The sequence below is a fragment of the Notamacropus eugenii genome, chromosome 1, assembly GCF_028372415.1.
Source record: "Notamacropus eugenii isolate mMacEug1 chromosome 1, mMacEug1.pri_v2, whole genome shotgun sequence".
NCBI lineage: Eukaryota > Metazoa > Chordata > Mammalia > Diprotodontia > Macropodidae > Notamacropus > Notamacropus eugenii.
This window is the reverse complement of record NC_092872.1, coordinates 606,807,795-606,823,387: the sequence shown is the minus strand read 5'-3', so window position 1 is coordinate 606,823,387 and position 15,593 is coordinate 606,807,795. Positions and strand designations below refer to the sequence as shown.

At 43.3% G+C, this 15,593-nt stretch overlaps 1 protein-coding gene across 1 annotated transcript; it reads left to right on the top strand.

Annotated features, from left to right (window-relative positions):
* The first annotated feature begins 1,987 nt into the window (after nucleotides 1–1,987).
* On the top strand, nucleotides 1,988–6,034 carry DUSP2 (dual specificity phosphatase 2). The gene is made up of 4 exons (XM_072634775.1): nucleotides 1,988–2,650; nucleotides 3,054–3,181; nucleotides 4,219–4,438; nucleotides 4,813–6,034. Exons 1-4 carry the CDS (start codon nucleotides 2,263–2,265, stop codon nucleotides 5,025–5,027), a joined length of 951 nt encoding a protein of 316 aa, XP_072490876.1. The 5' UTR covers nucleotides 1,988–2,262; the 3' UTR covers nucleotides 5,028–6,034.
* Nucleotides 6,035–15,593: the final 9,559 nt, after the last annotated feature.

Here is a 15,593-nt window from a genome sequence, read left to right as displayed (position 1 = left end):
TGCTTGTGGGGAAGTGCAAATTATCCAGAGCTGGGATTCCCCCCAGTCTGTTCCTAGGGAGGATAAACTGCTTATATTACAACTGAAAGAACGTCATGGGGTCCCCCTGTCCTAAGTGCTGTGGGAGGAGGCAAAGAAAACCCCCTTGACCATGTTTTCCTCAATGCTGGAGGAGTCATTTTACTATATTACAGAACCACAGAATGTCAGAGCTAGAAGAGACTTTGGAAATCATCCAGTCCATGGTGTCCTTAACCTGGGGTCCATGAACTTTAAAAAAAAATTGAACACTCTACTTCAATATAATTGCTTTCCTTCAGTTTCCCTGGTTTACTTTAAGCCTTGGTTAAAGTCTCATCCTCTACAAGAAACCTCTTCCAGTCATCCTTAATCTTAGTGTTATCCCTCTGAGACTAGCCCCAATTTATGCTGTATATATCTAGTTTGTGCATAGTTCTCAGCATGCTGTGTCTCCCATTAGACTGTGAGCTACATGCTTGCACCTCTCTTCCTATCTTCATCACTTAGCACAGTGTCTGATACATAGTAGGACTTTAATGAATTCTGGGTGACTGACTGGAATCTTACATATTTTGTTCTATGCACTTAAAAAGATGATCCTGAGAGAGAGGTCCATAGGTTTTACCAGACTGCTAAGGGATTCCATGATACAAAAAGGCTTAAGAATGCCCAAATCCAACTTTCTCATTGTACTCATGAGAAAACTGAGGCCCAAAGAGACAAAAAGACTTACAATAAGTGAAAGACCTGGGATCTGGATTCAGATCTTTGGATTCTATATTCAGTGTCCTTTTCACTGCCCCATGCAAGAGCCTTGGAATAAAAGGTCCAAGTTTTAGTTCCAGTTCTCCCATTAACGTGTTGTGTGATCTTGACCAAAATACAACCTCAATTTCCTTAGTTGTGAAATGGAGAAGTATTGAAGGTTCAACATAAGGATTAAATGAGATTAAGGATAAGAGTTTCCAAAAAAAATCTGAAGTACTCATTTGAAAGTATGAAGTGCTAAAAATATAAGGTATAAATGTAAGACTTTCCTTTTTTTTAAGAAAACAGTTCCATTTTCTCAGAAAAAAAGGAAATCTCAAGGTAGACTGAAGGAGGAAAGGAAGAAGGCACAAGACACAAGAAGTTGGAGGGGAAAAGCCTTGCAGAAATTGGGGAATGAGATTTTTAGCAGGTGGCAACCTCTGGGGGGAGAGGGTAGGAAAGCCGAGGTATTCCTGAGAATGACAAATGCCTATGTAGATCACATCTAGTTTTGGGAAGCCAGACTTTCAGGAGCCCTTCAGAACTTGGGACAGTTAAATTAACTGGTGTTGTGACTTTTAAAATAATTTCACTTGTCTGGTCTTCAGTCTGCTCCTTTTAAAGACAAGATAATTGAATTAAACAATTTCTAAGATTCCTTTTAATATTGTAAGCTCTTTGAGGGCAGGAGCTATTTTTATTTTTTATATTTTTGGTTTTTGTATTTCCAGTACCCGGAACAGTAGCTTGCACCTAGTAGGTACTTAATACATGCTTGTGGATTCGATTTTTATTTAAGAGAAGGCCTGGAAACATATCATCTGTTAGGGGTCTTTTTAGGACTCTAGAACATATAATTTGTGGTTCAGTAAAGATCTTGGACTTGTCAAAAGATGTGGACTGGGATCCTGACTGCCATTTCTTTGCCGTAAGTGTTCTTGGGCAAGCCTTTTCCCCTTCTCCAAGCCCTGTAAAAACAAGGGGGCCAGACTAACTGATCTTTTTAAGGTCCCTTCCAGTTCTTTCTTTTGTGATTTCCTGAATTCACTTGGGGATTGGGCCGGGGGATCTTCTAGACTACTGGTACTCATTCCCTTCCCAGAAGATGAGTTTTTCTCCTTATTCACACCCCTCCTCCCCTAGTTAACATCACTAGCTGCACTTCCCTGGCCTTTCCCCTAGTCCTCTGTGGGCGGGGCCGGCTTCGTCTAAAGCCACACGTGAGAGAGCCGTCCTAAAAGGGAGTTCCTCATCTCCAGAGACTGCCCTTGTAAGGCAACTCGGAGGCGGGCCTGACTGATATTTAAGTGCTCAGAGGAGCTCAGAGATCAGACGCTTGGTAGCAGTCTTAGTGGAAGGAGTGAAAAGGAGTGGGGTCTGAGAATTCTGAGCGGACCAGAGAGGCTTTTCTCCTTACCCACTCCCGGCGTGTTTTCTGTGAGACCCCCAACCAGCCAGGATCTTCGTCCTCTGCCCTTGTCAGGAACTAACATGGTGATGGGAGAGGTGCTGCTCATGGAAAGCCGCGAGCTTAGGGGGTTGCTGGGGGACCCTCGCGAGGCGGACAGGACTCTGCTGCTGGACTGCCGGCCCTTCCTGGCCTTCTGTCAGAGTCACGTCCTGGAAGCCCGGCCTGTGCACTGGAACGCCTTGTTGCGCAGGAGGTCCCGGGGGGCTGCCGGCGTTCACTTGGACTGGCTGATTCCCGACCGGACCTTGCTGGGTCGGTTGAGCCAGGGGGAGCTGTCCCGAGTGGTGGTGCTGGATGAAGCCAGCGGCTCTGTGGCAGATCTCCGGGCAGACAGTCTACCTCGGATGCTGCTCACTGCCTTGCTACAAGAGACTCGAGCTGGACCCACTGCCGTCTGCTTCCTCCAGGGTAAGCGCACTCGCTTTCCTGTTCCCCGAAGTCCCTGCTTTTATGGGACTACTTAACCACTGTCCTAGGAGAGGAGCGTAGAGGAAAATCCAGTGGGTTTGGAATCGGGGGACCCGGTTCTAGAATACCTGCTCAGATACTTTCTTCTTATGTAAACTTGGGCAAGTAATTTCGCTTGGCAAGGCTTCAGTTTCCTCATCTGAAAAGTGCGAGGATTAGACTAGATGATTTCTAAGGTTTCTTCCAGCTCTAAGTTCTGTGATTCAATGACACACAGTCTCGTGCTTGGGGCTCTACAGCTTCTCATCGCAAGCATCATCATGTGTTCCTACCTTTGGCCCCGACATATCCCACGGTTTCTGTATCCCCTCTTCATGGCTCTTCTCCGCTGTTTTCTTTACAGGAGGCTTCGAAGGCTTTCAGGCCAGTTTCCCAGATCTGTGCTCAGAACCTCCCGCACCAGCTTTACCCCAACCTGTGACTGAATCAGAGGGCAGCCGGCCACGCACTGGGGCCCCTTTGTACGACCAGGTGAGTGACATCCGATGGAGACTTTGGGTTGGTCTGGTATCTGCACAGTGCCAGATATATTAGAGACACTTGCATCTCAGAGGTTGGGAGAATTTTCGGGAGGGCTGTAAACTGAGACAAAGAGGCTGAGATTGTGTATTTATGTGTGTATGTGTGTGAGGGTGCTTATGTAGATGTGTGTTTATATATGTGCCTATATGAATGGATTTAAAACATAGCTCAGGTGCCACTTCTTACCTGAAGTCTTTTCTCATCTCCATTCTTAACTTCCCAATTAGAAGCATGCTATGTTTTGAAAAAACAAACAACTTTGCTTTATTTTGTATTTTCTTACCTGTCTACAAGTTTATCTCCATCACTAAAATGTAAGCTACTGGAGAGCAGGCTTCATTATTCTTCATTATTCGTTATTCAAGTCTTTATCAAGTTCTTACGCATTTCACAAATTTTTTTTGAATTGTACTGGATGTGTGACATATGTGATTCATGTGTCTACACAACACAACACAACACAGTGTAGTTAGTGGAAGGAACACTGAATTTGGAGTGAGAGGACACAGGTTCCAATCTCATTTCTGCTACTTGCCACCTCTGTGCCTACCTCTGGTGAGTCTCCTAACCTCTGGACCTCCATGGCTTCATCAGTTAAATGGGGAGGTTGGGCTAAACAATCCCTAGGATACTTTCCAGTTTTGAATCCTATGATCCTGTGTGTATGTGTGTCTATGTATGTGCGTATGTGTATGTGCTTATTATAGGTCTAGATGAGATCATTCAGACTTTATCATATGCATCACTCATATTATTACGTGAGGGCTGACATTATTATGTAAGCCCTGACGCATACTCCTCTTCAGGCTGAGTTTGCCCCTCTGGGGATGTGTTTCTGTCTGTTCTAAAGTCTCTGACACCTTCAGGGCAACAGATTAGGGCCAGGAATTGTTTCCTAGTGGTGCATCCAGATAGGCTCCTCAGAAGGGTCTGTGTGACAATGGGGTTGAGCAAAGGATCTCACCGGCTTTTTCTTTTTTCCCCAGGGTGGCCCGGTGGAGATCTTGCCCTTTCTCTACTTGGGCAGTTGTAACCATTCTTCAGACCTGGAGGGGCTTCAGGCTCTGGGAATCACAGCTGTGCTCAATGTTTCTGCCAGTTGTCCAAACCACTTTGAAGGCCTTTTCCGCTACAAAAGTATCCCTGTAGAAGACAACCAGATGGTTGAAATCAGTGTTTGGTTCCAGGAGGCCATTGGCTTCATCGGTAAGAAGCTTTCCATCTTTGGAGATCCTTTGTTGAGAATTCTAGTGAGAGAATCAAGTCAAGGGTTTAGAGATTCAACAAATAGGCTAAGGTGTGTGTGTGTGTGTGTGTGTGTGTGTGTAGAGGTAGGCAGATTACTGCCCTCCTACTCAGCCCTCCATCTAGAGGGGGCTATCCAGAAGGGGCCTTCTCCAGGGCTGTGCTCAGAGTGGTCTTGGGACACATAGGTTTTGAGAAAGATGGTGAAAGAAGCAAGCCTGGTGCGATTGAGAGGTGGGGAATAGACCCCTGGTACAAGGAAAGTGCCTAGGAGCAGAAGTTTAACTTCCCCTCTTTCCCAGCCTCTCTGACCATCCCTTTCTCCTCCTCTGCAGACTCAGTGAAGAATTCTGGGGGAAGAGTCCTGGTACACTGCCAGGCAGGCATCTCACGCTCAGCCACCATCTGCCTAGCATACCTGATGCAGAGCCGCAGGGTGAAATTGGAGGAGGCCTTCGACTTTGTCAAACAGCGTCGTGGGGTAATCTCCCCCAATTTTGGTTTCATGGGACAGCTTCTGCAGTTTGAAACCCAAGTACTCTGCCACTAAGAGGGAAGGCACCATTTCTGCCTCCACTAACCCTCCACTAACCCTGGAACCCTCTAGACTGCCAGCTCAAATGTGGAATCAGCACCGTTGCTCTCTGTGAAAGGACTCTGCTCTAGTCCCTGCCAGTAAAGACTTTCCAGTTCATTGGAAAAAGCCTCGCTTGAGTGGTAGAGAGCAGGATAAGCTGTGAGAACTGATTCTATCAGTTCCCCCTCCCCTCTTCTGGGTACTCTTTCTCTGGAAAGTTGCCTCCCCAAGCTGTGAATGGTACTAGTGGGAGGGGAAAGAAGATGAAGAAAGACAACATGCTGGGTGTCCTGATTTGGTGCTCTTCTGTTCTGGGTGTGAGGTCAAACTCTCCCCATTAATGAGGGAATGGAGATGAACACTAGGTTGTCTCCATTTCTCCTTTCCCCCTCCTCAGCAGGCAGAAATTAATTGCCCCCCCCCCAATCCATTTCTTCCTGCCTTCCTGATCCCTGACCCTGGTTTTGGGGTCACAATTGCCAAAATTCCCAGTCTCTCTCCCTTCTCTCCTCAATCAGTCCCCCCACTATAAGACTCACTACTGTTCTCCAACTTGGGTCTCCCCCAAGCCCAAGCCACTGGGGCAACTCACTCTGAAACTTGTGCTGTGAAAACTGGCTGCCCTGGAGGTAGGGGCTGGGTTAGGGGGAAGGGCCTATTCAGGATCAGAGCCCAGCTTATGATGATTACAGAGGATCCTGGGAGTGCTGGATGACTCAGTGGACTAATATGCTCTATCACCAGCATCTTCCTTACGCAGGAAAGCAATACAGCATATGTATGTGTGTGTGTTGTACTGGAAAACTATTTATGTTCAACTGACATTTACCACTCCCCCCTCTTCCACCTCCCCCACTTCCCGCCAAGCCCACAAACCCTGTGGGTGGGCTTGGAAAATTAGCACTTTATATTTATACAGAACATTGTGGATGTTTTAATAAAACATTGTTTTGGTTTTTTTAAAGAAAAAAACAAACACAAAGCAAGCCTAAGCTTCCTGTCTCCATGTAAGGGCATGAAGGGGGCTCATAAACTGTTTCTAAATCAGACCTCACTCTTCCTCTTCTTCTCAGCCAGCCCTGGAGGGAAAGAGGGAGGTCTGGGTATGAGGTGCAAAGAAATATCTCTGGGAAAGTCAGGAGATGTGACTCCCAGATCCTGGCCCTTTCCTCAATGGCTGGAATTTTTTTTTTTAATGAAGAGGATGGATCATTTTATGAGATATAGAAACACACTGGCTACTCTTTTCTCTCCAATAACAATTATCAACTGAGTTAATGCCTGGCACACAGTAGGCACTTAAATAATTGTTCCTTACCCCACTTTCTTTCTCCAAGGGGGGTTTATGAGAGCCCTAGAAGCCTCCAATCTCCATTATAAATCCGGGGCTAGAAAAAAGAGGGGGCAGGATGGGCGTCCCTGAGCTATTAGGGGCCGTGGAGTTCTTGGTTTCCACTAGGATTCACTTTTCACTTTTCTATCTGGAGTTACTTCACCTCTGGTGGGGGTGCTGTGGGTGTTGGAAGAGGGAGGTGTGGGCCCAGATGGATACAGAAACAACTCAGAACATGAGACTAGCTGCTGCCCTGGGCCAGAGGGGATCAGCCTTGCTCCAGGTAGTAGTCCTGGGCACAGACATACTTCACTCTTGGAAAAATTCCTAGCCTCACTTTCCCACCCCCCTTTTAAGCAGTAGTGGCCACATTGCTCTGAACTCTTCCTCTCCAGTCAAATGTTGACTACTTTCAGCCCTGGGCTAGGAGTCTATCTTAGAAACTTCTATGGGAAGGATGAAGAGAATTAGAACTGAGTGATTGCTGAGCATCCTGGGGAAGCAGTGATTACAAGGTAACAAGGATATGTATAGAGCAAAGCTCATTCCCTCAGCAGCCCTGTGAGGCAGTGATCTTTATCCCTCTTTTACAAACAAGGGACCCAAAACTCAGATTAAGTGACATGCCAAATCACAGAGTTGGTCAATGGGAGAGCTAGGACTAGAACCCAGATATCTGAATTCTGAGGCTAGGACTTTGATTTTTCCATCAAACTAACTACCCTTCCCCACCTCCCCCTGCCACTAATCTCTCCTTTGAGAAATGGTAGGGATGGGGATGAAGGCATATGTTTTCATTCTGGTACTTTGTTTTCTCCCTTTTTTCATTCATAGAAGAAGTCAGGTGATGTAGATGATGGAATGCTGGGCCTAGATTCAAGAAGACCTGAGTTCAAATCCAACCTCAGATACTTACTAAGCTATATGACCTTGGGCAAATCACTTAACTTGTTTGCCTCAGTTTCCCCATCTGTAAAAAATATTTGTAAAATGCTTAGTACAGTGCCTGGCATCTAGTAAACACTGAATGTTTGCCTGCTCCCTTCCTCACTTCCTTTCTCCAGAGGATAGGTTATAAGAGCCCTAGAAGCCTGTACTCTCCATCATAAACCTGGGTCTAGGATACAGAGAGAGCTGGATGAAGGTCCTTGAGCCATCGGGGGCAGTGCAATTGTTGTTCCCCAAGACAGGAACACCCACTTTCCAGGGTTGTCGTGAGGATCAAGTGAAATAATATTTATCAAGCTTTTGGCACAGTTCTTGGCATGTTTGCAGTTGTGTCTGACTCTTCATGACCCCATTTGGCATTTTCTAGGCAAAGATACTAGAGTGGTTTGCCATTTCCTTCTCCAGCTCATTTTTAAAGATGAGGAAACTAAGGCAAACAGGGTTAAATGACTTACCCAGGGTAACATAGCTAGTAAATGTCTGAGACTGGATTTGAATTCAGGTCTTCATGATTCTTAGCTGCTCCCTCTTGGTATATAGTACTATATACATGCTGAGCAGCTAGATGGTGAAGTGGGTAGAGTGCCAGGCCTGGAATCATGAGGACTTGTCTTTCTGAGTTCAATTCTGGCCCCAGACACTAGCTGTGTTACCCTGGGCAAGTCATTTAACCCTATTTGTCTCAGTTTCCTCATCTGTAAAATGAACTGGAGAAGGAAATGCAAACCATTCCAGTATCTTTGCTAAGAAAATCCCAAATGGAATCATGAAGAATCAGAAACAAACTAAAACAACTGAACAATAACCTAGGAAGAAGGTTCTGTGTTTGGTGTTGGGTGAGATATTTAGGTGAATAAGACCAGGTCTCTACCTACTGGTCTGGTAGAGTATAGATGAGTAGGGTACAATGGAGTGAACTAGACTGGAATCATAAAGCTAGAAGGACGCTTAGAATTATGTGGCCATGGGCAAATGATTGAACCTTCCTGAGACTCATTTTCCTTATCTGTAAAATGAGGATAATAATCCTTACCTCACAGGCAGGATCATTGACTTTGGGACTGGAGGTAGGGGAAGCACTCTGCTCTATAAATATGAAATGTTCTTCAGGAGTTCCCTCTCCCCTCCCCCCCAGAAGCTCGGCTATAGCTGAACAATATTACTAGGATTTTACTAGTATCACAGCTTCCGGTATTATTATCCATAAAACAACATAGGACACTAATCATATTAATTAAGAACTAAATTGTGTGGCAAAGAATATAGGGATTCAGAAAAGATGGGAGACTCAAGAGTCGTGGGGTGGACAAGGGAAGATTCATGCTGTTAATTTTCTTTTATTTCTTCCTGTTTCTCAACCTCTTCCTGTTCCTTGTCATCAACTTTTTTTCCCTCTCCCGCTGGTAGATGATTGGAGGAGTGGTTCTTAGGTGGAGGTCTTCCTCCAACTTCCCCACCTCAATCCACCATCACATACCTACACATTTCCTTCCATTTTCTTCCTGGGCCAGAGGAAACAGCTGCATTCCATAGGACTCAGACATTAATTTAACAATCAACAAGTATTTTTAAGGCAACTCGTTGCCTTGGGGAAGAGGTGGTATGGCATGACAAAGAGAAAGAACCACTGGCTTCTAGAGTCTGAAGAACTGGGTTTTAATTTGTTGTTATCCCGTTGTTTTCAGGTGTTTCCAACTCTTTGTGACCTGATTTGGGGTTTTCTTGGCAAAGATACTGGTTTGCCATTTCTTTCTCCAACTCATTTTACAGATGAGGAAACTGAAGCCAACAGGGTTAAGTGACTTGCCCAGGTCCACACAGCTAATCAGAGGCAGGATTTGAACTCAGGAAGATGAGTCTTTCTGACTTTAGGCCTGGAACTCTATCCACTCTGCCACCTAGCTGCCCTCCAGTCGGTTTTAATACCACTCTGCTCCTTACTACCTTACCTGTGTGACTTTAGTCAAGCCATGTAATCTTTTAGGAATCACGTTTTCCTTAGGTACAAAGTGAGGGAGCTGAAATTGATGATTTCTAGCTCTAAACCTATGATCTCTTTTACTTTGTATATCCTTCCTCTTCCTTTAAGACATAGCTTAAACATGCTTCTCCATGAACCCTTTCCTGAAACCCTGCTGCATCTCCAAACCCCAACTGCTGAAACTCTCCCTCCCAATGTACATTTTATTTAACTACTTGGCATATATTGGTATTTATTTATTTTTATTCTACATTTATTTTAATATGTCCTTGTTTTCTCCTTTATTAAGATGTAAACTCCTTTTGGGTAGAGATAATTTCATTCTTTATACTTGTATCCTCAGTGCCCAGCCCAGTTCCCGGCACATAGTAGGTACTTAATAAATACTTGTCGAGTGATTGATTAATGGTGAATAACCTAATAAATGTGTGAACTGTGTTAGTCAGAGAAAGATGAACCTTTTGCATGTGCTCACAGTTCTGGCTTAATAGCCAATTAACCCAAGGTCCCTCTCTCTTCAACCAGAAGCTTGCACTATTTCTTTACTTGTTTGCAACCAGGGAAGAGAAAGCTGAAGTTTCTCTGTGGAAGACATCTGTATTCACTTTCTGTTATGGAGCAGAACACAATGAAAAGACTTCTTATCAGAAGGTAAGCAGGTAGGAAATAGTCATAGAATATAATTACATGTGCTCTGAATGGGAATGGGGCACCCCTATATTACTTATATCACATATTTCTAGCAGGAGGCTCACCAAACCTCCCATGCCAGTGGGTGGTAGGTAGAATTCCACCCTTCCTCCCATGCTCTGAGGACTGGGCTCCCATTGGCCAATCCACCATTACTACAAAAAAGGGGGGCAGTGTAATCAGAGGTTCCAAAGATATTTTTCTATTTTAAAAACATTGTCCTTGATGGGACAAAAGAAATGTCTCATTTTAATTTAAAATTTATTATGTCCTAAACAAAATATGGTTTTTCCTAATATTATTTTATACTCTAATCTCATTTGTCTTGTCTTTAGCATTCCAAACTAAAATTCCCCAGCCTATTCTGAGCATTAACCTTCTTGATGTTATTCTTATAGGATTTGGCTACAATATTCTATTTGTCCTCTGTTCCCTGACCTTGTTTCCTTCTTCTGTGTGTGAACCTTTAAAAAAAAAATCTTAGTTGGTAGGTAATGTCTGATTTATCCATATCAATCTCTTTAGACAACCCTCTCTTTCATTTTCTTGTTTAAGGTCACACAATTCGTGAGTGAAAGAGCAAAGGCTGGAAGCCAGGTCACCCGAAGAAGACAGGAAGGAAGGATTATACCATATCTAGAGCATCAGGAGGAGGAGTAAAGGTCAGACAAGAGGGGGTGTCCAGAGAGCCTGAGGGTATCAGTTGAGGCGTCTTGGGCTGAGTCTGGTGAATCCCCTGAGGCAAGCAGTCTGGGAGGGAGTGTGGGGGTGGAGATATTTAGGGCTAAAGAGTAAGGAAGTGGATTTGAGGCTTCCTGGATTGGTGGGGGGGTGGCATCTGTGCCAAGTGTGAAAGGTCATGGTTGAGTGGGAAGTGAGTGATGACTAAGGGGTGCTGCAGACATCTGCCCAATTTATCTGAAGGAGTGAATGTCCTTGTTCAGCTCATGAGACAGTACATGGTTTTCAAGATTCCACTTATCAGGCCATTGGACCAGATGGCTCAGGAGGAAAAAGTGAGGTTGGTGACCAGGCACAGCCCTCCCTCACTCAAATCAAAGTCAACTGCAAGTCATGTCATCATCTTGATGTCATGGTCCTCTATGAGAACGAAGGACAAACAAAACACCTACAATGTCAGGGATGTAAGGAATGCATCAGACTTCAAGGAATCCAGAACAAGGAGGGGATTGAGAAAAGATCATATGGGTGGGAGAGGGACAGGCAGGAGAGAGAATTTAGAGCTCACATTTATTTTAAAATGAATTTTTTATCCAATTTATATGTATTATAATATTTCCATCTAAAAATTTACATATAATTGGGAAATATTTAATGAAATATTTTTTTCAAAAAAGAAAAGATCACAGAATCATAAGATCAGCAGTTTAGAACTGGAAGGTATCGTAGAGATCAGTTAGTCCAAATCCCTCACACGGGTAGCCAGGCTTAGAACTGAGTTACTCCAAATCAGTCTTCTTTCCACCACAGCATATCTCAGACAACCTAATCGAAAGGATCCAAGATATTAAAATATACAAAGGATTCTGGGATTTAAGATCCCTGAAAGACCGCCTAATACTTAAGCCTGATTTCTTTGTGTTTTCTGGTTTCATTTACAGCAAGAATGTAAATCATGACATAGTTCAGTTGCTCAAGTTGACATTGGACAAGGATCTCACACTTGGAGCACCACCATGGTCATGACTGGTCTTGCCCTTTATGATTTTTAACACCTGCTGAACTCTCCATCACCCTGTCATAGTTATTGTAGAGGGACTCATAGGAATTTGAGCCATTTTGCAATTTTCTTTATTTCAAAGATTATTAAAGAATTTATTGCCTTGTGGTCAAGTCTCTGGCATTAAGTCTCTCTGGTCCTCAGGCAGCAGACACAGTCTTTTGCTGGTACCATATCTGAAGTCTTCCTGCAAGAGCTAATAGTGCCCTGGCACAATCTTCAAGAAAAAATCCAGTTATCTCCCAGCCATGAGGCCTCAGGGTCATGTTTTTGTAGATAGAGAAGTGAGATTGAAGTATAAAATAATATTAGGAAAAAACATGTTTTGTTTAGGACACACAATAAATTTTAAATTAAAATGAGACATTTCTTTTGTCTCATGTTTAAAAACATCAAGGACAGTGTTTTTAAAATAGAAAAATATCTTTGGAACCTCTGATTATACTGCCCCCTTTTTTGTTGTAATGGTAGATTGGCCAATGGGAGTCCAGTCCTCAGAGCATGGGAGGAAGGGTGGAATTCTACCTACCACCCACTGGCATGGGAGGTTTGGTGAGCCTCTTCCTAGAAATATACCATTTAAAGACCCCCCAAAGCAATACTGGCAAAGAGAGGCAGATCATGGCAAAGATTGGAGGCATTCTTAGAGAGCAGAACCCTAAATGGGAATTCTAGTACCAGGGAAGGGGAGAAGGAAAAGAAGATGAGACTGAGACCTCAGGATACTCTGAGGACTACACATGCTGCCAGAAATGCTAATGCCAGTTGTCCTATGGGATACAATTTCTTCAAATAATTTTTAAAATTAGATTTTAAAAAAATGAACAAAATCTATTTTCTCTCCCTCCTGCCTTTTCCCCTCACATTGAGAAAACCAAACCAAAACCCTTGTAACAAATATTCAAAGTCAAGCAAAACAAATTCCTGATAACATTTGTACAGTGCCTGATAGTAGATGCTTAAATGTTCATTCCCCTTTCTCTTCCTGTACTGGCCATGTCTAATAAAGTATAGGTCTTCTACGCTGAGTCCATCACCTTTCTGTCAGGAGATAGGTAGCACTTTTTCATGATCAGTTCTTTGGAATTATGTTTAGTTATTGAATTGAGCAGAGTTCTTAAGTCTTTGACCATAATCCAAGATGTCCTTCATGACCTAAGTTTCAGGCCAGATGATCCTTGGGAAATCTGCCCTGGTTGGATGAACTTGCTCCAGTATTACTGGGGGGTGGGAGGGAGTCAGACCCTGGATGCTCATGTGTAATGAAGTAGGGGTAGCATCCTTTCTCCCTATGGTGGTCCTCTACCACTTATGGTTCCTAGAACTTGGTTTAACTGCTTTAGGGAGGAAGCACACTTTCCTCCTATCTCCCCATGAAGGTTTTCTGTTATCAATGCCTCACTGGTCTTCTGCTAACTATAGCTAAGGGCAAATGGAAAGATGAGGAAAACTTATGATGGGGAGAAGACAGAATTATTCTGGACTGAAAAGGATAGAATAAAATCAACCAATAGAAATTTAAGATAAGTAGGGGAAAATAAGAAAGAATCTATCTTTCACAAGTCCAAGTCATCTGGCCCAGATGATTAATATCCCAAAGTACTGAAGAAAACTGGGAGTTATGATGGTCACTGAAGGGCTACTAAGAACAGAAGTTCTAGCTGCCATCTTTGAAGGCTGGATGCCTATAATAATAGCTCATATTTGCATTTATTTCTTTGATAGGGTTACTAGATTGGTAAGTCAGAGACAGGTAGGTGATTCAAGGGATAGAGTCCAGGTGCTGGAGTCAGGAAGACTTCAGTTCACATCTGGCCTCAGACACTTACTAGCTGGGTGACCCTGGGCAAATCACTTAACCTTGTTCATCTCAGTTTCCTCAACTTTAAAATGAGCTGGAGAGGGAAATAGAAAACCACTCCAGTATCTTGGCCAAGAAAACCTCAAATGGGGTCACAAAGAGTCAGACATGATTGAAACAACTGCACAACAACAACAAAAAGTCAGGAGAATTATACAGTCCTTGACAAATTCTCTCATGCCACTTTTGTGCACAAGATGGAGAGATGTGCATAGATCATGGTACAATTGGGCAGATTCATAACTGGTCAAATAACCAAGCTGAAAAAGTAGTCATTAATAGTTCGAGGTCAACTTAGAAGGAGGGCTCTATAGTTGAGTGCCCTAAAGATTTGTGCTTAGCTCAGAACTGTTCAATATTTTTATCAGTGACTTGAATGAAAGCATGGATGGCCTGCTTTTCCAATCTGCATGTGACACAGAGCTAAGAGGCACAACCGATTTGGATGATAACTCTTGACAAGTGAAAGTACTAGTTTGAATCGAAAAAGATGAAATGTAATAGGTATAAATGCTGAGTTTCACACTTGGTTTCAAAACATCACTTCCTAAATACAAAATAGGGGAAACAGATTCAGATTGTCTTTTTTGTCTTTTTCTGATTGGAGATTTTACTGAATTAACTCAATAACTCTATACTATGCTATTGCACCCAAAAAAAACCCAAGCAATTTTTTGCTGCATTGAAAGGAATAGCTTCCTGGATGTGGATGATTTACCCAGTGCTCTCTGGAATGTTGGGTTCAGTTCACTATATTTAAGAAGGTCATTGATGGAGGTAGTTAGGTGGCATCGCCCTGGAGACAGAAGAACCTGAGTTCAAATCCCTCCTCAAACATTTACTAGCTGTGTGACCCTGGGCAAGTCACTTAACCTCAATTGCCTCAAAAAAAAACCCACAACAAAACCAAATAAAAAACCCTAACAACAAGAAGGATATTGATAAGCTAGAGAGCATCCATAGGAGAGAGAACAACATTGGTAGAAGGCCTCAAGATCATGCCATGTGAGGATTATATGAGGGAAATGGAAAACATAGGCTTTAAGTTAGGACACGAAAGCTATTTTAAAGTATTTGAAGAGCTATCTCATGAATGAGGTATCACACTTGTCCTCCTGGCCAAGGAGAGCAAAAAACAAAATATAGAAGCTATAGGGAGGCCGATTTAGCCTTTATTTAAGGAAAAACACTTTGGAACTACTACCACTTTCTCTAGTGGAATGGCCTGCCTCAGCAGGCAATTGTTCTTCCCTCTCTAACGGTCTTCAGGTAAAGATTGGATGATCCCTTCTTTGCTGAATTGTTGAGAGTACTCTTGTTCAGATATGGGTTGGACTAAGTGGCCTCCAAGGCATCAGCAGCTCTGAGATGCTATGATACTCTGTGATATCTCCCCAGGCCCTAGTTTCCTCACTCTAAAAATGAAGGCTTGATGAGATGACCTCCAAGGTTTCATCTAGCTCTAAATGTATATTCCCTATGATTTTATGATTATAGCTCCCTCCAAAGATTCTTGGTTAGGGTAGAAGCTTTGGCAGCCAGCCTGTCTCTGTAGGGTTCCCTTGAAATTCAGAAATGACTCACTTATTCATACTGTCCCCCCTCAGCCCAGCCACTTACCAGGCCTTAGGGGTTAGTGGCTACTATGCTTTCTTTCTGAGGTTAGGCCTTTCTTTTAATCTTGGTCTGAATCCATCCCTTAATCAAAAGAGCTATGTGAGTCTAGTTACTTTACTTCCTGATACTCTGTTTTCTCATCTGTAAAATGAAGTAGATGGATGAGATGATCCCTTAGGGCTCTTTCAGCCTTAATGGTCCACTGTATTTATTGAAGGTCATGGTTCTCATGAAAGAAAAACCAATATGATATAATAGAGTCAAGAGTGCCCTGGATTTGAGTCTCAGCTTAGCTATTCATATTATCTTAGGCAAATTCAATCGATTTCTTTGAGCCAGAGTATCCTTATTTGAAAAACAGGCTCATG